Source organism: Saimiri boliviensis, chromosome 6, assembly GCF_048565385.1.
Source record: "Saimiri boliviensis isolate mSaiBol1 chromosome 6, mSaiBol1.pri, whole genome shotgun sequence".
Lineage (NCBI taxonomy): Eukaryota > Metazoa > Chordata > Mammalia > Primates > Cebidae > Saimiri > Saimiri boliviensis.
The window spans coordinates 81954092-81980477 of NC_133454.1; the positions used below are offsets into that span (position 1 = coordinate 81954092).

General features: G+C 49.9%; 1 protein-coding gene across 11 annotated transcripts in view; it reads left to right on the plus strand.

The window, feature by feature from the left end:
* MICAL2 (microtubule associated monooxygenase, calponin and LIM domain containing 2) overlaps nt 1-26386 on the plus strand; it is a 252739-nt gene that overhangs the window by 145700 nt on the left and 80653 nt on the right. For 7 of the 11 annotated variants that reach the window (XM_039470504.2, XM_039470509.2, XM_039470503.2 and 4 more), the window contains 6 exons: nt 1169-1276; nt 2297-2483; nt 3991-4079; nt 5630-5732; nt 8313-8370; nt 9386-9606. In XM_039470504.2, coding sequence (XP_039326438.2) covers nt 1169-1276; nt 2297-2483; nt 3991-4079; nt 5630-5732; nt 8313-8353 — 528 coding nt within the window. In that variant the 3' untranslated portion in view covers nt 8354-8370; nt 9386-9606. Of the gene's footprint in view, nt 1-1168; nt 1277-2296; nt 2484-3990; nt 4080-5629; nt 9607-23601; nt 23783-26386 lie in introns of those variants that run through there. The other 4 variants (XM_074401096.1, XM_039470512.2, XM_074401099.1 and 1 more) reach the window with 3 other exon arrangements.

Genomic DNA, 26386 nt, shown 5'->3' on the forward strand with positions numbered 1-26386 from the left:
TTCCAGCAAAGGATGCTCCTATCACCCAGGAAATCCCAGGGGATTTAGGAGCTCTGTATCAGAAGCTGCTGTCACTCAGGAAGGTACCAAGGTCTTAGGAGCTCTGCCTCAGGAACCAGGGGACAGAGCCCAAACATGTATTTTCGACAATATCACAATATCACTCAAGGTAGTCTAGGCCCTGAGCCTGCTAAGTGCCAGGTGCTAGGACACGTATTCTCTCACTTGGTCCTTCCCACAGACTCAGGAGACAGGTACAACTCTCCCCATTTTACTAAATGAGGAACTAGGCTCAGAAGTTCTGTGCTTCATGCCGAGTCTCAGCACTGGCTCGTGGTGGAGCTGGACCCGAACCTTTCCCCTGGTATTGCTGGTCCCTGAGCAGCTGCCTGTGGCCCTCATGGGACAAGGGGTCTCTGGAGGAGGGCGGCTGCAATCTGGCAGTCTAGCTTTCTGTCTGAGGGGGCTTGGCTCCTGATTTCCTTCTCTTTGCTTGGTTTGTCTGACTTATGGGCTTTTGGGTAATGATTGGGTCTGAGCACCACGTTTACCCCATGCCCCCGATGAGCAAAGCTGTGAAGGCCCCAGGGCTGGGGGGCAGGTGACCAGAGTACAGTCTGGAATCTTGAATTTATTTGCTAAGAGGTCTCAGATAGACCCTTCCCCTCTCTGGGATTCATGTGCACAACTGTATGTACGTGAAAGGACTTTTGGGTTTTAATCTTTTTTTTCCTAATTTTTTTCTTGTGTTAAAATACGCATGACATAAAATGTACCACCTTAACCATTTTTAAGGGTACAGTTTAGTGGCATTAAATACATCCTTCATGTGCCACCCTCACCATCCTCCTGCTCCAGAACTCTTCTGTAAAACTGGAACTCTGTACTCATTAAACAGCAGTAGCCACCGCTCTACTGCCTGTGTCTATGGATTTCAACTACTCTAGGCACCACCTACAAGTGGAATCCTACGGTACTTGTCTTTTCGCGGCCACGGTTTTATTTCTTTTCTTTTCTCCATCTGGCTGGTTTGCTTCTCCGGGGTTGTGGGGTGCTGTTTGCATGTGGGTGAGGAGCCCTCTCCCCATCCATCCGGCCTGTGTTTTCCTCCTGGTGCTAACTGGCCTCTATCTTTGTCTCTGTCTCCTCTGCCTCCGCTCTTGGTTAGCTGACGGTAGGGAAAGTGTCCAGCGGAATAGGGGCTGCAGCTGAAGTCCTGGTCAATCTGTACATGAATGATCACAGACCTAAGGCCCAGGCCACCTCTCCAGACCTGGTAAGGACATGCAACCCCAGCCTTCACCCACAGACACTGGCTCTGGCATTCCAGGGCGGGCACATGGGATGTGGAGCAGATGGCCTGGTCCTCCCCAGGCTCCTCTTCTCTTGGGACCAGAAGGAGCTGAGAATGAGCTGGATCTGGGCAGAAGTTAGAGGGAGGCTGCATTTCCTTAAAGACAGACCTCAATCAGGTCCCCTGTGGTCTTTTGGAAAACAGAGCATCTTCCTGCTGTCCGTGGCTCTGGAGAACGGCCTGGTAGGAAGGCCCAGGTGAGGCTGTGAGCATAATTGAATGGCCCTCACTTTCAGTGTTGCGCGTCAACCTGAACAGCCTCTTTACATTGGATTGAGAAAAAAAGTCATGGGAAAACCATCCCTTTGATTTGAATTCTCACTTTCTCTAAACTAAGCTGCTCGCTGCCATCACCAAGAATTTTAGTTGACAATTCTTTCAGTTTCCTTTTGGCACATCGCTCTGGAATTGCCCAGGGGTACTGCTGCCCTGGCCTGTGTCCTTCCAATTCACAATTAGAACGATAACTGACCAGATTTGATGCCACCAGCTTTCCGTATCCGACCTGTGCCACTGCAGGGGAACAGGACACCTAAAACATCAGAGACCTTTGTCCAAAACCAGGTGACACTTAATCCCCGCGACAGATCCCGGAAAGAACATCATGGGGTGGACAGGTGTGTGCATGAGGCCCACTCCGTCAGACCAGAGACACCACTCCCACCCCCAAACCAGAGCGGCCAACCTGGGGGCGAGCCCCTCCCGGCCCACCTTGTACTCTCCAACCTGCCAGCGAGGAGAGTTAACAGCAGCCCCTGCAGAGTTGGGGTCTGGATTGAGGGCGTATCGTCCCACCCCTCCCTCTTTGCTGCAGTAGCAGGAGCAGACAGTAGAAGCCCATGAGGTCCCCAGCATTCAGTCTGGAATTTCTAAAAGCCTCAACCTGGCATTTCAAGGCTCAGGATAAGCTCTAACACACCGCTCTTCTCTCCCCATCCCCAGGAATCAATGCGAAAGTCATTTCCCCTGAACCTGGGAGGCAGTGACACGTGTTACTTCTGCAAGAAGCGTGTGTACGTGATGGAGCGGCTGAGCGCCGAGGGCCACTTCTTCCACCGGGAGTGTTTCCGCTGCAGCGTCTGCACTACCACCTTGCGTCTGGCCGCCTACACCTTTGACTGCGACGAAGGTAACCCCAGGGGCCAGGGCAGCACTGGGCTCTGGACTTGGCCTCAGATGTGACCTTGGCCTGTCCCTCTGGAGGCTCTAGGACACCCAACACATCCTCAACAGGAAGCATGATGTCATCAGGAAGGCTGTTCAGGGAGAGTAGGAGCTCCTGCTAGAAGTCGGGGGCTGCCTGTGGTCCTGGGGAAGGGGAAGCACCAGCGCTGCAGTGTGGATACTAGGTCTTGGTGGGCACCTCCTGTGTGCGTGGGGCTCTCTGTACCTCTTCTTACGCAGCCTCACCACCTTCCACTGTCCCTGCGTGGTCAAGAAAATCAAACCTGATACCCTCCGTTGCATGCTCAGCACCACACCTGGCATGCAGTCAGGTTCAATGACGCAGGGTTAATATTACTTACATAGTATATGTTATAAAATATCCATCATGACATTCCCTCTGGTAAGTGCCCTAACAGAGATCCGTGATGGAGGAATCATGCTCATTGGAATGAACAATTATTTTCTAACTTTCAGCACTTGATATTTGCTCTGTCATCTATAGCGAGAGGCAGTATAGCATGGCATTCACATTTACACGCCCTCAAACTAAACTGCCTGGGTTTGACTCCAGACTGTACCACCTTTTAGCCATGGAACCTTGGGCCTGTCACTTAAACTCTTGGTCCTCCAGATTCCTCATCTGTAAAATGAGGTTAACGGTAGTCCTTAGCTCTCAGGGTGGCTGTGAGAACTAAAGAGTTAATTTATGTAAGCATGTGTAGCATTGTGCCTGGCATAAAGTCATTCCTATGTAAGTGTCCCCTACTGTTACCATTTTTACCATTGCTATGGTTACCAGCGTAGCAGTGAGCAAGGAAGGCTTTTCTGGAAGGCGTACAGTGGTCCTGGGCAGTGGCCAGCTTCCCAGCGTGTGCCCTGTCTGGGTCTTTTCCTCCCCATCAGTGCTGCCATTTGCCCTCAGCCTTTCCCACCTGCCAGGGATTCCACAAAGAAGGATTGAGGGTGTTCATAAGTGATGCTGTCCATTTTGCTGCCTGGCAATGGGTCTTTTGAAGAAACTTGGCCTCAGTTTGATTTGGGGATTTTTTTTTTTAATGTTGTCCTATTTATCATAAAGGATGCAGAGGAGCAGCCAGATGGAAGAGAGGTATGAGGTTTGGTAAGGGAGAAGGGGCTCAGAGCTCCCATGCCCTGTCCAGGTACAGGCATGCTGCCCTACGGGAGCCAGCATGCGTCCAGCGTCTAGAAGTTCTGCATGCTTTGAAGACCTTAGATACATCCCCGGGAGCCCTGCATTGCTGGAGCTTGTCTCTGAGGCAGCAAAGGGCCCTGCTACTTCATCTCAGTGCCACTTGTTTAAGGAAGGTGACGGAAGTTCGAGCCGCCCTGGGCTGTTTTCGCCATTGCTCTTTTCTGACTTGAACAGTGGCAGGCACTTGGCTTTTGTCAACGGCGGCTCTAGTTCACAGGAGAAAAATCTTTCTGTATGTGTGTGCCTCTTTTTATAGGCAAGTTTTACTGCAAGCCTCACTTCATTCACTGCAAAGCCAATAGCAAACAACGGAAGAGACGGGCAGAGCTGAAGCAACAAAGAGAGGTATGTTTGTCTCACGCGTGCGGTGAAACGGGGAAGGCCCCTTGATAAGGCAAGCGTTTCCAGGGATCCTCAAAGTCAGGCCAGCTTTTCTGGCTCTGGAGGGATTGAGATGACTCACAGATGAAGAAGAAAGCCTCGGGTTCCTGGTGTGGAGGGTTCTTTTGCTTCGGTCTGTTCCACAGCCTCTGGGGCGTGTCCCATTCCAGGTGAGCTCCCAGGGGAGTAGCCATGCTGGCGTCTCATAAGAAGCCTGGAAGAGCTTGCCCACGTGATAGGGATGGGGTGATATGCTCAGCCACACAAAAGCCATGGTCCTCTATACCTGGAGCCCACCTGGCCACAAGGTGCTGTTTGTAAGAATGCCTGGTGTGGGACCGACCCTTCTACAGTTTCCAACTCCTCTCCCAGGCTCCTGAAGTTAAAAAAGTGACCAACCCACTGCATTTATAGATGGTTCGTGGAAGCATCTCTTCCGGGATCTCTTAACAAATATATTCTCTCTCGCTTGATTAATTATCTACCACTAGCAACAACCACTAGCAATAACTTAAAACTTTTTTCTAGTTACCCAAATATATAGGTTCAATGTAAAAAATGGGAATGAAAGACTATAAAGAAGCAAAGAGAAATCACCTGTGACCACTCTACCCTGGGAAAGCCACAGTTCACATTTTGTAACATCCCTTTCCAGGCTCTTTTCTATGTGAATATATTTTAAGCCAAGTGGAATCCTATGCCTACAGTTTTATATCCTTCCTTTTCTACACTAACTCTACATCAAGAATAGTTTCCCATGACATTAAAAATTCTGTTGGAGGGCTGAGCACGGTGGCTCACACCTGTAATCCCAGCACTTTGGGAGGCTGAGGTGGGTAGATCATGAAGTCAGGAGTTTGAGACCAGCCTGACCACATGGTGAAAACTCATCTCTACTAAAAATACAAAAATTAGCTGGGTGTGATGGCACGTGCCTGTAATCCCAGCTACTTGGGAAGCTGAGACAGGAGAATCACTTGAACTCAGGAGGTAGAGGTGGCAATGAGCCAAGACTGCACCATTGCACTCCAGCCTGGGACAACAGAGCAAGACTCCATCTCAAAAAAAAAAAAATTTCTCTTGGAGCATAATTTTTAATACTTTTAGAAGATTCTCATCTATAAATGGTCAATAATTTACTTCACTACTCTGTATTACTGGATCTTCACACCATTTGAATTTTTTATCTTATAAATGTTTTTACAATGCGTATCCCAGTATGCATATCGTTATCCATATTTTAAATTATTTACTTGATGTGTATCATTAGGAGTGAGACTGCTGATCAGAGGCATGCATATTTTTGAAGGCTCGTGACCCCTGTGGCCAGTTGGCCCCGTGGAATAGCTGTGCCCATGTTCAGCACCAGCTTCAGCATGAGTGGGGGGCTGAGATGATTGTGGGGCTGGCTGCAGGGTCTGTCGAGTTCGGTTTGTCTTGGCTCTCTGTGTGCTTTGCTGAAGCGGTCCTCTGGAAGACTTGTGGACTTGCCCTCATTTCGATCTCTTTCTCAGGAGGAGGCGACATGGCAAGAGCAGGAAGCCGCTCGGCGAGACACTCCCACCGAAAGTTCTTGCGCCGTGGCCGCCATTGGCACCCCGGAAGGCAGCCCCCCAGGTATCTCCACCTCCTTCTTTAGGAAGGCGCTGGGCTGGCCCCTCAGGCTGCCGAGGGACCTGCGTAACTGGATGCAGGGACTCCTGCGAGCCATTGGCCTCCATGTCAGGGACAATGCTTACAACTACTGCTACATGTACGAGCTCCTGAGCCTGGGGCTGCCGCTCCTCTGGGCGTTCTCTGAGGTCCTGGCAGCCATGTACAGGGAATCAGAGGTCTCCCTCGAGAGCATCCGCGACTGGGTGCTCAGGTGCTTCCCAGTCAAGCTCCGCTGACACGCCTGGCTGCCCCAAAGTGCCTTCACATTTCCAGGGTTCAGATGGCAGTGCGTCTGCAGTTTGCTCAGGCTCTGGCCGGGAAGCCTAGCATTCTCTAAGCAATTAGCTCAAAGCCAAAGAGCTTCACGTGGGCCACTCCGCCTGACCTTATCAGGGTGAACATCTACTCATGATGCCAGGGCCAGCGGCGACATGAAGGATCTTTTCTATAGTTTTGTACTTTTATATGTATACACCAAAGTGAGCCGTATTTCTGGGTTTACATTTCAATTTTTTAATAAGCCTAGAGAAAGCATTTTTTATATGAGTGTCAGTTTTTCTAAATATGGAGGTTTGAAGTTTGTAACCAGCTTTATAAACCCCTTCAACCTTGCAGTGAGTTGGCAGAGCCACTGCCTGCTGAGTGAATGATTTGGGATTTTACATACATGAAAGGGAGTGTGCCACCTCCTGACCAGTGCCTTTTGACTTAGGTGCCCAGATGCCACTTGTCAACAGCAGGATACTTTCTATAACATAAAAGCATAATTATTTTAGAAGAAGAGAGTAAAGTGCAGAATAGAATTCAACCTACAAAAGCACAGAGTAGTGTGTGGTTGGCTGTTATCTGTCCCCCTGCAGGGAGGACTATTTTGCTCCCTTGTTTTGATGTTAAATAATACCTTAAAGGCTTCTCCACCCTATATCAAATCACAGCCAAATGACAAAGAACCAAGGGTTTCGACAGATTTTACAAACATATATTTTCCCTTCCCACTAATGGGCACGGCAGTGCAAGCCCACTGGGGTTTGACCACAGAGCTGACGCGGTGCTGAAGATGAGCACTTTCAGCTGATGTCATTTTAGCCCCTGCGGCTCCCATCAGATCCCCCAGCCAGGCTGCAGGCTGAGCCAAGGGCATGCTGGTTCCATATGGGTCAGGCCGAGTGGAGTGGAAGACTCTGCCCGCTCATGTGGTGTCCTTAGAGACTGAGGGGGTTTGTTAGCACATCGGGTTGTTGCTGGGAAGCGTGGCCTGCCCAGTGAGCGTTGCCCGTGGACATCGGGACTGCTTAGCTGCTCTACTGCCGTGCATATGTGGTCAAAATAGAAACCATTTTCACACTGCCCCGGCAAAGGAATGGGTCTGACCTCCAGGGGAAGCTCTACTGTATCTTGACTGGCAGGGAGGGCTGGGAGTGGAAGCTGTTTATGGACTGATCCAAAGGAAACATGCCTTAGTAAGGGTAAAAATGAACATGTAGGCCCAGCGACATTCCTCACTCTGGGTGTCTGGAAGAGTCCTCAGCTCTGCCTACTCCACGCTGCCTAGACATGCGCAGCTGCAGGGTCTGGCTGAACAGTCAAGAGGCTGCCGGAGAAAGGCCGTCTGCAGTGCTCAGTGTATCTGGAGTTGCTGAACCCAAGATAGCTCTATGCAGTTATCACTAGAGATGCCTCTGGATTAACTAAGAGGGATGCCTGGGTGTGGGTGAGGAGCCAGAGCTCTTGAGAGCTTTGAGATGATAAGTTTATATGGGATGGAAAGAAAGAAGGAAGTGCATTTCTGCAAATACTTCCCTGAAATCCTTGGGAAGAACAGAGGCATGGTCATGGCCAACTCTGTGGGAGCTGGCACCTCTGTCCTTGCTGCCACTGTTCTCAGTCCCATGACTTGCATTGTGTTTTCTCCAATTTTTGCTGGGATTTTAATGTTTGACATGGTGGGAGGAGTCCTTGATTCCTTTTGTTTGATCACAGAAAGTAAATTCTCGAGGTCATGATGTGAACAGCCATGTTATTGTGATTATCTTCAGCTCAGGGTAGGCTGAGATGCTTTGTGGAGTGCTCCATGAAGCCAGAGTCAGAATCTCTAAGACTGTCATGTACAGCCATAAGGAGACTGGTTTGATTTACTGTGGTGAGACAGGGTGTGCCTGTCAGGAGTTTGAGATGTTGGTATGCTCTGAGACCTTGAACCTTTCTGGTGGGCAGCATCAGCACGCAGGGGTGGACCCCAGAGGGTGAGTGCCTCGAGGCCTCCACAACATCTTTAAGAATAAGAAGGAGATGCTAGAGTAAAATGGGAGCAGAGAGGATATCGGGGACAAGTCGCAAACTGCGTGCGTCCACTCTTATAAGTAAGTAGCTGGTCACAACCAGAAAGGTTCATCTCTCCTAAGCAAACAGGGACGTTTCCCTTTTTCAGTAATTGCCTTATTTTCAACGCCAGTGCCTTCTCGTGATGTTCATTTCCTTTTCTCCCCACACTAAGATGCCTTTTCTGTCTTTCTCTTTCCAATCTCACACCATGGCCATCAGTTCATTTCAGCCTTCCAGTGCTACACCCACTTCTTGGCTGACACATTTCTGCTCTGAGGTGACTGGTTTTCTTGCCAATTTTCAGAGAGTGGTACTAACCCCCCACCCGCTTTCCGCACCCCGCCCTCCCCGCCAGTGGTAACCGGTTGCGCTAAGTGTGTCTTGCGTACTGATGGACTCATTTGGTGGCATGGCTGGTTAACAGCATGGGGGAGGTGTTCAGCTTCAGAGTCATGTCTGTGTCTATTTCCTGTGGAGCCGGCAGCGTGGTCAATCCCAAGCGCATGTCCCGCCTCTCCTCTCTCCCTTGGGCATACTTGCGTGCATGCTTTTCCAGTTGCACCTGCGAAGCCACCTTACTTTCTTGGGAGGGTTGACCCTGATCTTGAGACAGTACCATGAGGGGGGCTCCGTCACCTTTGAAAAGAACACTTTTTGAGCAGCCTCGAAAAGTTCATACACACCAGCCCCTTCTTAAATTGGCTCTAATGTAAAGATTGTTAATGTCATTGATCAGAACCATAGGTGATTCTTTGGAGGGATTTAAGAAACGTAATTACTCCAGGCCTCATCCCAAGCTTGACCCATGCTCTGCAGGTTGAACATGCGATCACAAATATCCCAGCACGTCCTGCCTCGGTTGGGACCTGCACTGTAGATGAAGGGTTTTGCTGTGGCTTTTCTTATCTGCTTTGGTTCATAAAGCCCCAGATGATGCCAGAGCTTCAGTTAGAGCCATCTTCATCCCAAGCAGGGATATCTTTGAGAAATGACCCAGTTCTGCCCCAGGCCCCTGTGACTCTGCTTAAAGCATACATTCCTGCTGACTCCTGTACCTGCGGCAGCGGGATAATCACTAACATGCTCTCAATGAGAAACAACACACCAAGCACAGTGGAGCTGTCCTAGGCAACCCCTGTGGTCTCAGACTGGTGGGCGTCTGTCCTGCACGCAACCCGGACCGCCCCGACCCCTGGGCCTGCCTGCCCAGCCCTGCATGCTGCACGCTCGCTGCGTTTGTGCAGATCCTAGCCAGTACGAAGTTGTTGCTCTTGTCTTATCTTCTCTTACAGAGTCTCCCTCCCTTTTTAGAATGTCAACCAAAGAGTGCCCTCCTCCCCCTCAGCCTCCTCTTTAGCTAGCCTCCCCACCTCATCACTACGCATGTCTGTGACCTTTGGTAATCATTTACAGTGCCACACGGAACCCTGTATTTTGCACACAGCAAAACAATGTTTAGCTTTATTTATGGTATTTGATGCTGTAAATGGAAATAAATATTGTTCTTTATAAAGCTCATTGTTTCCTCTCTTCTTTGCCGTGGAAGCTTCTAAAACCTCACACACAGGGATTGGGTCCCTTTTCCCGTAACTGCTGGCGGGACTTGCACTTGTGGTGACACGGGACTCTGGGGCTGCGCTGAGCACTCTGAAAGGAAATATTACCCAGGGGTAATATTTGGAAACTGTCACCAACGCTCCTGGGCCAGGCTTTGGGGTCTCTTTCTTGAACACTCATTGTACTTTGCTGTTCTAGATGCTGGGCATAGTGAGTGAGGCAGTGTCCCCTCGGCGATTAGAAGCAGACTGTATTGACAGCTACCTGCACCCAATTACCCCACACATCCAAGCGTGGCTCTACAGGAAAGCCTTCTCTATGAACCTTACACTAATTTAGGCTCCCATATAGCAAAGGTTGGTCTCGAACATTTCACACTGGTCCACAGCTGAGTGGAGAGTGGAAGGTAAGGAGGAAGGACTGGGCATCAGTCTCAGGATGGCAGTGAACTTGGCAGTGTTTGCATCAGCCTGTCCTTTATTCCTCAGAGACCTCTCCTGTCCCCAAAGCCTCAGGGCATTCGGTGTCTATGGTGTGAGGCCCTTCCCTAGTGCCACCCTAAGTATGACATCCATGGCAGGTCCCGGGCAACTCCAGGCTGTGTTCAAGGGAAAGATTTGGAGCCTCACTTGGCTAGCCTGGGCAGTGCCAAAATCATCTGGTCCTCAGCCTCCCCCAGGTGGGATGCCTGCCATTGCCTGGCTGGGTGTAGCTGGGCCTCTGACACTGGTATGAAAAGTCCCCTGTGAACTTCATGAGGTCCTTGGCACCTCCAAATAGGTGTTCCTGAGGCTCTGGTCTCTGATGCCTGGATCTACCTTGAGGGCTGCCTCAGGTCATGACCAAGGGTCCTGTACTCTTACCCAGGTGACACATTTTCACTTCCATTCAAGGAAGGATGTTAGGGACTGTATGTCAGGTGCTGGGCTGCGCAAGTGACTCCTCCCTTTATGCATTCATTTATTCAGCAAATGTTTGTTCTGGGCCTCATTCCAAGCCCTAGATACAGCAGGGAACCATGCAAAGTCCTCACACTTCCCTGCACCTTAGAAATGTGGCTCATTATTGCTGTACTAGATGAGATCTGTTGTATTTACCTGTGCATGTGCTCATTTGTTTATTCAACTATGTGATCTTTCCTGAGCGTCTGCTATGGACTAGGTCTACAGCAGGGAATAAAGCAGACAAAAATCCTCACTTTATTGTCAAAGCGTGACACCCCAAAAGGTGTTACTCTAATAAAGGGGTCTGCAGTCACGACATGTGAGGACTATTTTATGCTGATCTTGCCAGTCCTTCCCAGCCCTGGAGACACAAGATTCATTAGCATGTTAAGTCTCTGAGGCATATTCATAGAGAAATTTAATCAACTTTGTGAAAGTCAGCTGTTCCATACTTATTTGAACATCTTGGTTTTTTTTGTTTTGTTTTGTTTTTAATATTGCATTCTACATACATAGTTTTGGTACAGTAGTCTTTAAGAGATTGGATTAAAGACTTCAAACTTTAAAAGTAAAACCATAGAATTAAATATTAAATAGAATTAAATATTGATTAGATCTGGGGCGATAAGTTTCTAAGCGTGAATCCTCTAATAGGAAGAACACATAGGAAAAACATGACATAAATCTGATTGTATGAGTTTTTAAAACTTAATGTAGAATAATAAGTATTAAGTAGCCCATTAGACTAGGGAAGAATGTGAATCAAATGTTATAACAAAGTTCATTGCATGGTAATTTCAAAATTCATTAAAAACAGATGTTCATGGGCATCTTTCACAGTGTAGATGATCAGTTAATATTTGTTGATTAAAGAGTCAATGATAAATAGGCAAAGGCTATGAATAGGCAGTTTACACTTAAGCAAATTTAAAAAAGTAAATAGTAAAAAGAAAAAGCATTTACAAAAGTATTCCTACTGGTTTTTAAAGGAAGTAAATTAATTATGGTGCACGCAGGCCAGGTGTGGTAGCTCACGCCTGTAATCCCAGCACTTTGTGAGGCTGAGGCGGGCAGATCACTTGAGGTCAGGAGTTCAAGACCAGCCTGACCAACATGACAAAACCCTGTCTCTACTGAAAAAAAAAAAAAAAAAAGAAATAACAAAAATTAGCTGAGCATGGTGGCGCATGCCTTTAATTCCAACTATTTAGGAGGCTGAGCTCAGCACGAGAATCACTTGAACCCCTGAGGCGGAGGTTGCAGTGAGCTGAGATTGCGCCACTGCACTCCAGCTTGGGTGATGGAGTGAGACTCTGTCTCAAAAAGCGAATAATAAAAATCACGGTTCACCTCCTGAATTAGTAAAGAAAAAAGTAAAATTGACGGTAAGAAAAAAATATGAACTTCATCCCAAGTATAGAGTAAAAGGTAAACTGGGAGAATCTTTTTCTGGGAAGCAATATGACAACCCTGATTAAGATTCAGAAAAAGGTTCTGACCTTTTGGCCTAGTAATTCTACTGTAGAGAATTTATCCTGAGGGAATAATCTGACAGAAGAAATAAATCTCTGTGCAATTTGAATGTATAAGTTGATCAACCAGAGTGGGTGGACTGTTCTCCTTTATTTCTGTAAACTCATTCATTTTTACAACTTAAGAAAAAAAGGCTTAAGTATATAAAAGAAGTTACTGCATCTTATCCCGCCCCCCCAGACAGCTGTTACAAAGGGAATGTTTTCTCTGTGCCAGGGACTGGGCCAAGAACTTTATGTGCAGAACTTCATTAGCTCTTCACCTCCTTGTGGCAACCTTGAGGTCAGTACTGATCTTAAAGAAGCTCCTGTTAAAGACATTCACTGATACTAGGGAGGCAAGGCGAGTCTAGCGCCACATCTTCCACCCTGAAGGACTGAGTCCCACAGCCCAGGCTAGGAGTCAGGTGCCTGCTCTAGGAGGACCTTGGTCATGATGAGGGCCTGGGCTCCACCAGAGACCAGGCTTTGCTCCCAGCACTTGGTACTGACTCAGTGGCATTGCACAGGTTCCTCTGTGGACTGGGGCTAAGGATGCCTCCAGTGGAGGGTTTTGGAAGGTGTTTGGCTCTCAGGACAGCAAGATCTCTGTGGCATGTTCTAGATAGCACTTTCCTGATTTTGCGCATCATGGAGTGCCCAGAGGAAGACTTGTCTCGGGCATTCTCGATTAACTGGGGCTCAGAACACCTGACAGGGCATCTGAGCCTGGGAACTGGATAGCAGTCCTGATTCACGCTTGGTGGCACTATCTGTTTTTCTCCGGTGTTCTGATTCCCCAGCCTTCTTAAAGGCAACAGCCACCTCCCTCGGACACCCAGGCCTCAGCTTTGGGGCTCCCTTTTCTCCCACCACCTGCCAGCAGACTTTAGTATTGCCTCGGTGAATGCCCAAGTCTCAGCAAAGAGGGGGCACAGGCTCTCACTTTGTGCCCAGCTGCCCACTTGACACCCACGCCTGATGTCTGCTGTGCATGTCCGACCCCAATGCCCACCTCCAACTGCTGATTTTCCCCCAAAACAGGCTGCACCCTCACAGCTTTGCCATTGCTGGAAACTGCAATTCTCCTTTTCTTGTTTCTCAGCCCAAAGGCCCTGGAGGCATTCTTGACTCTTTGTTCTCTTGATGCCACACCACATCCATCAGCAAATTCGAGGAACATCCAGAACCTGTCCACTCCTCACCGCCTCCACACTAACCGGCCTCAGCCGCTGTCATCCAAGTTATTGCAGCCACCCCTCTGAGGCCTTCTGCTTCTCCCTTCATCCCTCAACCTCTTCAACAAAACAGCTAGATTATCCTTTTATTTATTTATTTATTTATTTATTTATTTATATTTGTTTTGAGACAGTTTCTCACTCTGTCACCCAGGCTGGAATGCAGTGGGTGGCATGATCTCAGCTCATGGCAACCTCTGCCTCCCAGATTTAAATGATTCTCATGCCTCAGCCTCCCAAGTAGCTGAGACTACAGGCACCTGCCACCATACCCAGTTAACTTTTTGTAATTTTCATAGTGACAGGGTTTCGTCATGTTGGCCAGGCTGTTCTCGAACTCCCGACCTCAAGTGATCCTCCCACCTCAGTTTCCCAAAGTGCTGGGATTACAGGTGTGAGCCACTGTGCCTGGCCTGGATGATCCTTTTAGAATGTACATCTCATCACTGCTCAAAACCCTCTAGCAGCTCTTCAGCTCACTGCAAGCAAAGACCAAAGGCATGATGGATTCAAAGGGCTCTATGGGGTCTGGCCCCTAGTCTGACCTCTCCTACTTGCCCTTGCATACTCTGACCCAGCCATATTCTCCCTTAGAGCCTTTGTGCTGTCTCTTCCCTCTGCCAACAAAGCCTTTCCCCAGCATTCATATGGCTAAGCCTGTCCCTTATTCAAAATCTGTCCATCCCCAATCCCCACAGTGCTGTCTCCCTTTAGTCCTCAGACTTACACTCCCCGGCAGTCCTGCTCCCTCTTACCCTACTAGACAGTTTTTCTACCGCATGCATGTGTTGCCTTCTACATATTATTGTATCATTCACTCCTTTATTGTGTGTATTGCTTACTTATGTTTTCCAACCTTGCTGGAATGCAAGCCCCATGAGGGCAGATGTCTTGGTTTCCTTCGAATGTTTGGATAACCCCTACAGAACAGCACTTGCTTAGCACATAGAGGGCCCTCAAAAAATGCGTTTAGAATATACACCCTCTGTCCTGGACCTCAGATAGCAGAGCATGCACCCATCTCGGGCTGAGGAAGGTCTGGCTGGCGTCCAGCATGTTCAGGACGGAGACCTGGAGGAAGAGAAGTCTGACGTGGTGTGTCCCGGCTGCCGCTGCAGACTCGCTGATTGTGAGAAGGGAGTTGTGATGTTGCTTCTGTTTTGCCTTCTGAGGGCATCGTCTCCATGTACATCTCCTGACAGAGCTGGGTCTGCATAGCAGCAGGCGGGCCTCAGCTGCCTCCTCTCAGGGACAAGCTGAGGTTGCAGCAGAGAGCGGTTTCAGCAGCATCCCCTTTAGGGCATCATGGCCCAGGCCACTGGCCTCACACACATCCTCTGTCCCCTCTTCACTGTGCCTTGCTCTGGGGTCCTGACACAGGAATCCAAGTGGCAGATGTGAGACAAGGGATGGGGTGGGGAGCACTCCACCCACCATAACCTGGGCTGGAGGGTGCGGCACCCATGCCAAGGCACATGGACGGCTCAGCATGGCTTTGACCCCCTGCGTCCAGTTATCCTGCAAGTGCCTATAACTGAGACCAAGAAAGGCTGCCTGCCCGGCAGCAGAGGGGCTGGGGAAGCTGGGGACCCACCCTCAGATAAAGAGGCCAACTCTTCCATTTGTAGGAGCCTCAAAGTGCCAGAAGATCAGATTTTCTCTTTTCCCACCCGCAGCCCACACCAGCCCCTGGCTATGACTCCCTTGGGGACATGTGGCAGCTGGATGGGGATCGTTTGCTCAGTGCTGGGGTCACACCACTGCCCTGGCCGGGACCTGAGCAGGAGAGAAGGGCAGTGAGCCCCAGGCTACTTCCCTTCCTGCTTTCCAGGGTTGCTGCTGGGCTGCCTTCCCAGAAACTTAGAGTTCTTCCTGCCCACCTCATTCAGAGAAACGTGGGTATAGGTCCCGGCTGTACCTAAAGCTGGAGGCTCACCGCTGGCCAGACACGGGGCCTGTAGTGGCTGAAGAAGAGGGAAGAAAAGAGGCAGGGTCCAAGAAAAAGCTTCAGACCTGCTGCTGTTAGCAAAGAAATTCAGCTTCCCTGCTACTCTGGAGCCCGCAGAGCTGTTGGGAAAATTCAGCGTGTGCTCCCCACCCCTCACCTCAGCGGAGGAGACCTGGCGTCCTGAGGGAGCCGCGTGCCAAGGGCTGGTGCTGGATCGCCGGCCGCCTGTGGCTGGCATTTCCCTGGGTCTGGCCCAGTGTCCAGGATGAGGCCTTCACGGGAGGAGCAGCTCAGCTCTGCTGAGGGCCACGGGGAAGGGGCTGAGGCTTTGGCCCCACCTGCCAAAGGTTGCATCTTCCTTCAGGCTTACATTTTATTTTATTGGTTCCTGCGTGAAGGCTGCTGCTAGGGCTGGCCAGAGCCCCTTGAGCGACACCATCCGCCCTGGTTTGTGGGCAGTGGAGTGTGTGTCTGTGTGTATCTACGCACCTGCACACACAAGCCGGGCCCACTCCTGGAAGGAGTACAGCAAGGCAGGGCAGCCGTGCCCCACAGCAGAGGAGGCAGGGGCCCAGGATTGCCCACCAATGTGTTCACCCCTGAAGATCCGTGGACACCCATTTCCACGACTGCGCCCTGAGCAGTCACTCTCAGAAGCCCCCATGAGGGCAACCGGCCCATCTTGGCACCTGTGTCTTTTCTCTAAAGGGCCGCACACTGAAAAAGACCTTGGCACTGGCATTGACAAGTCTCCTTCCCAGAGCAATTGCAGCATCCCCTGGCCATGGGTGGAAGGACTGCCTGCTGCAAGCATCTTCCTAGGGCCCAACTTACCCCACCGGGGGCTTGTGGTATCCCCTCTTACAAGAGGGCAGGGAGCCACTCTGCCCGGAATCCCAGACGTCTGCCTGTCAGTCTGATGCTCTCCCTGCCCTTCTCCGGCTGGGTTCTATATCAAAAGGCAAATAGCCCTTGCAAGTTACATTTTCCAGCTCCCTTGCAACTGGCTTCCTGTTATTTTGACCACTGGAAGCGCTGGCTGGGGGCTGGAGGGCAGGATCCAAGGGGAAGCCAGGGTGTCCCCCCCAGCTCCCTGCCTTGCAGTGGTGTTGTGGCCTCTGCACTCTGGTGGCACCAGCTTGTCCCCTTGTTCCTCTGCTGTGGAGGGATGGTGGCCTGCTGCTGCTTGGTCTGGGTTGCCTCATCCTCCCTGTTTGGCTTTTGCTCTTTCAGCACCCCTGCAGTTCATTTCCTGTCTGGACGCTTCTGTTGAACTCCCTGGCTTGGCTCTGTCTTCCTGGCTGGATCCTGACCCTCTTAGTTTTGCTGCTTTCTTTCTCAACTTTTTTCTGCAGAGAAAACAGTGGACAGGGGCCAAAGGTGGCTCTGGCCATTAGGAGCTGTGTAACGTTGGGCAAGTGTGATAACTCCTCCAAGCCTTGGTTTCCCTTCCTGCAAAGTGGGGGTAACAGCAGCACACGGGAGGCCTGTTGCATGGTCGTCTCCCTGGGTTCTGGGGTTAAGTGGAAGAGTCTCAGACTTGAGTAGAAGCAGCAGCAATTTTACCAGCAGAACCAGGGAACGCCGCGCCTCTCCCTAACCCTGTGGCAGGGGCCTGGCCAGGAAAGGGCCTTGGGGCCTGGCTGCTGAGAGCCATGTGTGAGAACTGACATTCCCCAGACCCTGTCTGGCTCTGCCTGTCCCTGCCTGTCCCAGGCTTGTAGGTAGGCCATGGACCCGGCACTTAGGAGTTTTGGAGCCCCGTCTTTCATCAGGGAGCAGGTATCAGGCCAGAGCTGAAATGAGGCTGAGGTGCTCAGTTCTGGGCAAATCTGCCTCGTGCCACAGGCTGGCAACAGCTGCTCTGTGGGGTGCTGGATCTTTCTCCTCACCCATGACCCCTATGTCCCGCCTCTCTCGTCATCCCCCGTCCCCTGTTAGAGTTCTTGATTCTCCAAATGAGCAAAGATGACGTCAAGCAAAGTCTTAAGCAAAGAGCAGCCTGCCTTGGGGAGGCAGCAAGAGGACTGGTGGTGTGGGCATGCAGCACAGGCGAGCACACCTGGCTCTTCACCTGGGGCTGGCCACAGGTGCAGCTGCTCTGTGCCCAGCAGCCGGCGGCGCAGCTGCAGGGACACCCGGCACCGTGCACTCCCTGGCTGGCCTGGTGGGCATTCTCTCTGGACTCCACTCTTGTCCACTCATGCGGTGACGATGCTAATGGCATTCTCTGAGGGCTGTTGGGATGCGAGGGTGGATGAAGGTGGAGTGCTCACCTGCATGTGGGACTTGATGAGTCAGAGTTGCTCTTATTACTGTCCTTAATATTGTTTTCAGTATTCATACTAGCACCACTAGTATTACTACTAGTATTACTGCTGTTACATGGACACAGAGGGAGCTGTCTGCGAATGAAAAGAGATATGTGAAAGTAGCCACTTGACGGGAGGAACTTCCTCCCGTGGTGGCACTGAACCCCATAAAAACCCAGCAATACCCATTGGCCTGAGTCTTACAGGGCAGACGTCGGGGAGGAGCTTGGCCTCCTTTGGGGCTTTTTGCCTGGGCCCCTTGGCAAAGGGGCCCCCAGAGAAAGTACCGGCTTCTTTTGTAGAGTCTTTACCTCAATACTGCCCCTGAGCTGCCCTGATGTCAAGGCTCACTGTGAGAGATGCTGGCCCTGGCCCTGTGCAGCGAGGGGCCATCCGTCAGCCATGACCTTCACCATCCAGAAGCCTAGGGAGCCAGGCTGAGCCCCGGCCTCTTCCATCTCTCCATGGAAGGAGGGAAGAGAAAAGTGGGATGCTGGGTGTTCCTCACAGGTTTGGTCTGGACTCTGAGGCATGGGGACTGTGGGTCTGGTACCTCCGCAGCCTGGAGTGGCTAAGCTCACCTCGGCCGCCTGCAGCCGCCTCACCCCCAACTAAGCCACCCTGGACTCCACCACTCTCTTGCCTCATCCCCAAGCCCAGTCACGGCAGTGCCTCTAACCCAAAGCTGCTGTTGCATGGAAGTCCGGTCTCCCTCCCCTTCTGCCTCTTCCATGCCTTGCTCTTACATGCTTTATCTTATTGCATAGATATTTGTGAACATGCCTTATCTCCCTTGTGAGACAGAAAGAGGTCCTTGAAGACAGGGACTGTGGTGAGAGGTTCATCCCCAAACCCGCAGCACAGGCCTGGGTCTAAGGAGGACGCAGTCAGCGTCTATTGGATATACAAGCATTTGGGCACACCGCTCACAGGCATATACCTGCCTTTACTCAGATAGAAGCCAGGCATGGAGCTGGGTCTTTGCACAGTCATCCTATGTAACAAGCCTCCCAAGCTCACTGGCATAGATGGCACCTATTTTCTTGCTCAGGAGCCTGTAGGTTGACTGAATAGCTCGGCTTCAAGCTGTAGGTATAAGGGCAAGGGAGGCTCCCCTGGGACTGGCTGGGTTGGACTCCAGACTATAGGTTGGCTCCAGGTCTGTTCCATGCATCTTCCATCAGGGACCCTGACCGAAGGGGTGGTGGCCACCTGGGACAAGCTCTTTTCATGGTAACCTAGCAAAAGCATGAGTGACAGCCAACCAGCAAGCCCACTTAAAGCCTCTGCTCATGTCCCATCCGTAAGTTGCCACAGGTCAAAGCAAGCTTCGCCACCAAGCCTCACATCCATGGGACAGGGCTATACACCCCACCAATTCCAGTGGGAAGTACTGGAAAGTTACAGGACAAAGCACAACTCTGTTACAGGGAAGAACTGGGAGCGCTTTCCAGCCAAAACCCCCAGCACGAAGGTCACATAAAACAGTGTCCATGTGTGGTTCTGTTTCACAGACATGCAGACTGACCCCCGTCCTCTGACAGAATAGATGACCATGTGCTGGTGTTTTAACCTCTTTGTGCTTGAGTTTTCTTTTTCTTTTATGTATGTATGTATGTGTGTGTGTGTGTGTGTGTGTGTGTGTGTATATATATATATATATATATATATATATATATATAATTACATTTTAGGTTCTGGGGTACATGTGGAGAACATGCAGAATTGTTGCATAGGTACATACATGGCAGTGTGATTTGCTGCCTTCATCCCCATCACCTATATCTGGCATTTCTCACCATGCTATCTTTCCCCAATTCCCTACCCCCAACTGTTTCTCCCCCAGTCCCCCCCTAACAGAACTCAGTGTGTGATGCTCCCCTCCCTGTGTCCATGTGTTCTCATTGTTCAACACCCACCTGTGAATGAGAACATGTGGTGTCTGATTTTCTGTTCTTGTGTCAGTTTGCTGAGAATGATGGTTTCCAGCTTCATCCATGTCCCTACAAAGGACACGAACTCATCAGTTTTTATGGCTGCATAGTATTCCATGGTATATATGTGCCACATTTTCCCTGTCCAGTCTATCATCGATGGGCATTTCGGTTGGTTCCAAGTCTTTGCTATTGTAAACAGTGCTGCAGTGAACATCCATGGGCATGTGTCCTTATATTAGAATGATTTATAATCCTTTGGATATATACCCAGTAATGGAATTGCTGGGTCAAATGGAATTTCTATTTCTAGGTCCTTGAGGAATCACCACACTGTCTTTCACAATGGTTGAACTAATTTACACTCCCACCAACAGTGTAAAAGTGTTCCTTTTTCTCCACATCCTCTCCAGCATCCGTTGTCTCCAGATTTTTTAATGATTGTCATTCTAACTGGCGTGAGGTGGTATCTCAATGTGGTTTTGATGTGTATTTCTCTAATGATCAGCGATGAAGAGCATTTTTTCATATGTTTGTTGGCCTCATATGTATCTTCTTTTCAGAAGTGTCTGTTCATATGCTTCACACACTTCTGAATGGGCTTGTTTGTTTGTTTGTTTCTTGTAAATCTGTTTTAGTTCTTTGTAGATTCTGGATATTAGCCCTGTGTCAGATGGGTAGACTGCAAAAATTTTTTCCCATTCTGTTGGTTGCTGATTCACTTTAATGATTGTTTCTTTTGCTTTGCAGAAGCTCTGGAGTTTAATTAGGTCCCATTTGTCTATTTTGGCTTTTGTTGCCAATGCTTTTGGTGTTTTAGTCATGAAGTCCTTGCCTATGCCTATGTCCTGAATGGCTTTGCTTAGGTTTTCTTCTAGGGTTTTATGGTGGTCTGCCTCAGTAATGGCGGACTGCCTCGATAATGTCAGATGCCCTTCCCCGTACAGAGCTGGACCGTCCCTGGTCCAGCTATGCTTGCTGTGAAACTCTCAATCCAGAGCGTTTCAGATTGCTGGTCTTTGTGTGGGTGGGACCAGCCAAGCCAGATCACCTGGCTCCCTGTTTCAGTCCCCTTTTTTTCAGTCAAACAGGTGACTCTGTCCCCTAGGCGTTCCAGTCACCAGTTGAAACAATGCCTGGATTTGGGTGAGTTTCTGTCTGGAGACCCACTGCACCGCCTGTTTCCATGCTGGCAACTCGTAGCGCTTTTCTGCCCGGGAACCTCCTGGTCTGTGGGCAGTAAAAATTCGTTTGGAAATGTGGTGATTACTTACGCTCTGTGTTTTCACTGGGAACTGCAATCCAGAGCTGTTCCTATTCGGCCATCTTGGATCTCTTCCTGTGCTTGAGTTTTCTCAGCCGGAAAATGGGGGTAATAACAATGCTTTTCTGAGAGGATCGTGTGAGATTTAATAGATTTAATACATATCAAGTGCTCTAACAATTCTTAGTATGTATTGCGCACACAATAAAAGTAAGCTGCTACTGCTTTTATTATGACTAATGCTGCCACCACCACCACCACTGCCATGTCATTATTATTATGTAGCAAAGCATCTGATTATATTCCTCAAATGCCTTCCATTCCCAGTTACGCTCATTTAGAAGTGCAGACACGTGTACACAGCAAGCATCTACATACACCAGAGGCTACAAACTAGCAACCCACTTGCTCAGTCTGCTGCAGACATGTTTTGTTTTGATCTATATGATATTTTAGGACAAGGTATTTCACATAAAAATCAAAATGTCTTGTTCATCTTCACTGGGGGTAAATACAGTTAGGGAAGAGATTCTATCTCCCAGAGAGAATTCATGGGTAAAAAATGAGAGGGTGGATGCGTGGGGAACCCAGTTGTTGAAGGATTGGCTGGAATCCTGGATGGCAGAGAGAAAGTGTCCCTGGGAACAGGGAGGGGGCAGGCTCAAGGACCGCAGGAGGATCCCCAACGTCCTTCGAATTGGACTTAGCAACAAGGAGGCCACTGCGGACTGTGCTGGGGGCAGTTTGGGAGGCACAGGCATGATTATAGGAATAGGGGGTTGATAAAGAAGAGGAGAGAGAGAAGAGTGTAGCCAAGCCTTCCAGGAAGCTTGGCTGGGAAGGAAGAAGAAAGAGTAGGCTGGGGCTGGGAGCGAGGACTGGGATTAAAAGGCATTTTTTTAAAACAGGAGGCTTTCAGCCTATTTAAATACAGAAAGGAAAGGTTCAGTAGTCAAAAGAGAACACAAGAATGATGCTGCAGAGAGGGAGGAGGGAAGTGAGAGGGAGCCAAGTTCAGGTGAAGGCTCCACCTTAGGAAGGAAAAGTGACACCTGTTCTCTGGACACTGTCCCGGGAGATGCGGTCACCCAGCTAGTTAGTGGCCAAGACGGAGCTGGGTGCATTCATTCATGAACTCATTCAGCGGACACTCACTGAACGCCTACCCTTCGCCAGGGACCACCCTAGCAACAAATGAAACAGACAAAAATCACTGCTTACATTCTAGTCATAGAAGAGACAATAAACAAAATGAAAAAGAAAATTGTATAGTTCATCGGAGGCTGAGAAACACTATGAATAAAAATCACGGGGAGTGGAGAGCACTGAGGCCGTGGGCTGCAATTTTAAACAGGATGGTCAGGGCAGGTGACGTTCAACCAAGGACCTGAAGACAGCCCCTGAGTGAGCGAGGCCCGCAGGGGAACGTGTGGGAATAACACTTTCAGGCAGAAGCAAGAGCAGCACAAGGGATCCGAGAAGGACATGTGCCCAGAGTGTGGGAGGAGCATCAAGGAGGTGCCATGGGTAGGGCCGGGACAGCCTGGGGCCAGTGCTAGGGGACAAGGTCACAGGACACACGGGACTACATTATGTTGGACCTTGCAGGCCTCAGTAAGGGCTTCAGCTTCCACTCTGAGTGAATGAGGGGCCATTGGGGGATTTTGACCAGAGGGGCGGCATGATCTCACTCCGGTTTTAACGGGGTCACCCTGGCTGCTGTGTTGAGAATAGACTGAGGGGTGCGGCACAGCAAGAGGGCAGGGATGGAGGCCGGGCAGAGGCCGTTTCTATGATCCAAGCAACAGATGATGGTGCCTGGACCAGGGGTAGGAAGGTGGTGAGAGGGGTCTGGATTCCCGACATGTTTTGAGGGCAGACCCATCAGGATTTGCCAATGGCTTGAATGAAGAATGAGAGGACAAGAGCAGTCTCAGGTGCTGGTGAGGTGTTGGCTGCAGTCACAGGAAGCCAAGGTTGCCATTTACTGAAAGGGGGAAGACTGTGGGCAGGACATGCCGGGTGAGGGGAGAAGATGAAGAACTCCCTTCAGACATGTTGAGTTTGACATTCTGTTAGACATCCGGATAGAGAGGCAAGTGAGCAGTAGTCTCTATAAGTCTAGAGTCGGGAGTGTCCAGGCTGGAGATAGAGATCTGGGAGTCATTGTTGTCTAGGGTTATTTAAAGCCATGAGACCAGATGGGAGCGTCAGGAGCGTGAGTGCAGACAGAGAAGAAAAGAGGTTCAGAGACTGAGCCCCAGGATCTCAGTGTTACAAGGTCAAGGGGAGAGGATGGAACCAGCAGAGGAATTGAAGGAGCCAGCCAGTGAAGTAGGGGCTGGGGGGCTGGGCAGGCCATGCCATCCTAGAGGCTGAGAGCTGTTTCTAGGAAGGAGTGACCGGCTGGGTCAAATGCTGCTGCTGTGTCACATAGTCAAATAAGATGAGAACTGTGATGTTACCACTGGATTTAGTAACATGTTGGACGTTGCCATCCTGACAGCAGCAGTTCAGAGGCTGGTTAGCCCAGAATGTGCCCTCTGAGCATTTTAGGACCTTCCCTGTGGATTAAGTGGGATGATCTGTGCATTCATGCCTTGAACGTAGGAGGCGTGCCCTGAATGCCTGGGCTTCTGGTGGGCTCGGGGCTGAGGATCCCAGCAGTGGCACAGAGGACAGGGCCAGCTTTGGAGGGTCTGAATAGATGCCAGGCCTGCAGGGGCCCCGAGTCCCTGGAGGAGTCCTGCCAGGCCATTCATTCGCACCGTCTCTCTAGACGCTGCTCTCCTCTCAGCAGATGAGCCCACCTCCCCTAAGAAGCTGAAGAGCGTCTCTGAGCCACAGCACAGTGATTCGGAAGGAGACACCGCCTCTCTCCTGCCCTCCGAGTGGACCTCGGTGAGGATCAGCCCTGGGGAGGATGCAGCTGGACAGGATGTGCTGGCTGTGCGTGTCCTGGTCACCAGCGAGGACAGCAGGTATGCTCAGGCTGCTGCCAGATGGGGACAGAACTGGGGTGGGAGGAAGGGAATCGCATTTGGGATTGGGTCTTCTCTCTACTCACTTGCAACGTGGCCTCTCTGTGCCTCCATTTCCTCATCTGTAAAATGGGGACAATCATAGTACCCATCTCAGAGGGAGTTGTAAGATCCACAGAATTCATATGTATTAAGTGTATAGAGCAGTGCTCACACGTCATTAGCACTGTAAGTGTTAGCAATTGTTATTTTCTTGGGAAGGGAAAGAGCCTGGACTCACGCTCTTCTCAGGAGTCAGTTGTCATGCTAACTGCAGTGAGGGGTGCCAAATGGGTGTCCTAGGGCCTGCCCACTGCAAGATGGTGATGCATGGGGCTGGGCAGGCTAGGACACAGGATGGAGGACATGAAGGGTGAAGCCCTGTGCTGTAGGTGACTGTTTCTCAGAGTGCTGTTCTCATCACCTGCATCAGAATCACCTGGCGTGGTTATTAGACATGCAGACTCCAGGACTCCCCCAGATGCACTGAATTCACTCAACGGGTGCATCAACAGCAGGTATTGGTTGCTTATTACATACTAGACTCTGAGGATACAGAAGTGAACAGCACAAGACAAGCTCCTTGCTTTCCCATGGCTTTCATAACATTGGGAGCCAGCGAGGAAGCAAGTGAGTAGCTAAACAAGAAAAGCATCGCATACGTGTCAGGTCGAGAGATAAAACAGACACATGCTGTGGAGTGGCTGGTCAGCTGCCTTAGACTGAGTGGCCAGGAAAAGGCCTCTGCAGCAGTTACTGATGCCGGCAATGATGCTGAGTGACTAACCAGCCTCAAAGTGAGTAACTTAAACCAACCACCATTCATTACACCATGATTGTGTAATAAAGCAGACCAGAGTAGACCAAGTCTGACCAAGTAAGCCAGGCATGGCTGGGCAGTTCTGGCCTTCACGGGCTCACCTGTGTGTTTGGGCCTGCAGGGTTCTACTTTGGAGCCTGACTGTCAGCTGGGGTGACAGAGGGCTATTGGGCCGTGGGTCTTTCATCCTCCAACCGGCGGCCCAGGCTTGTTCCCATGGCCTTAAGAGAAAGAGGGGAGCCATCCAAGATCTCCTGAGGCCCAGGCTTGGCAATGCACAGTGCTATTCCTGTTGCATCTGACTGGCTACAGCATGTCACAAGGCCTGAACAGATTCAAAAGGTGGGGAATAGCCTGCACTCTTTAGGGGAAGAGCTGCAAAGCCCCCATTGCAAAGGGGTGTGGATCTAAGGGGAATGATTGAAACCATCTTTGCAGACAAATTCCCACAGTCTCCCAGAGGAAGTGACTTTTTTTTGAGACAGAGTCTTGCTCTGCCACCCAGGCTGGAGTGCAGTGGCACGATCTCAGCTCGCTGCAACCTCCGCCTCCTGGGTTCAAGCAATTCCCTGCCTCAGCCTCCCAAGTAGCTGGGATTATAGGCACCCACCACCATGCATGGCTAATTTTTGTATTTTTAGTAGAGACAGGGTTTTGCCATCTTGGCCAGGCTGGTGTTGAACTCCTGACCTCATGATCCACTCATCTCAGCCTTCCAAAGTGCTGGAATTACAGGTGTGAGCCACAGTGCCCGATAGGAGGTGACATTTAAGCTGAGAATTGGTTGACAAGAAGGGACAGCCAAAGGAGAAGGGGAATACAGGAAGTGACAACAGTAAGTGACAGGCCCTGGGGTGAGAGTGAGCCTGTCTCAGAGGTAAGAGAAGGTCTGTGTGGCAGGTACACCCTGAGGGGCAGAAGGGTAAGAAAGGACACGGGGAAGGCAGGCAGGAGCCAGGCTTGGAAGACAGGGTAAATGTATTCTAGGTATTCAGTCATACATTGCCTAAGAGTCGAGATGTGCTCTAAGAAATGTGTTACGAGGTGATTCTGCCATGATGTGAACATGATAGAGGGCACTTATGCAAACCTAGATGGGATAGCTCACTCCACACCTAGGTTATATGGTGTCACCTATTGCTCCCAGACTGCAAACCTGTATCGTGCATTACTCTACTGAATACTATGAGCAATTGTAACACAATGGTAAGTATTTGTGAATCGAAACGTATCTAAACATAGAAAAGGTATAGTAAAAACACAATATAATATATAAAAAAGGGCACACCTGTATAGGGCACTTACTATGAATAGAGCTCACAGGGCTGGAAGTTGCTCTGGGTGGGTGGGTGAGTGGCGAATGGATGTGAAGGCTGGGACGTCACTGTACACTGCTGTATACTTTCTCCCACTGTGCACTTACACTACCCTACACTTATTTGAAAAACATTTTTCTTTCTTCAATAATAAATTGGCTTACTATGACTTTGTTACTGTCTAAACTTTTTAACTCTATTGTAATAACACAGCAAAAAATGCACACACATTGAATAGCTGGAAAAATATTTTCTTTCTTTATATCCTTATTCTATAAGCTTTTTTCTATTTTTAAATTTATGTATTTATTCTTTACTTTTTAACTGGCAGCAGGGCTATAGGTTTTACACCAGCATCACCTCAAACATGTGAGTGATGCCTTTCCCTACGATGTTAACGAGGGCTGCGACATCAATAGGTGATAGGAA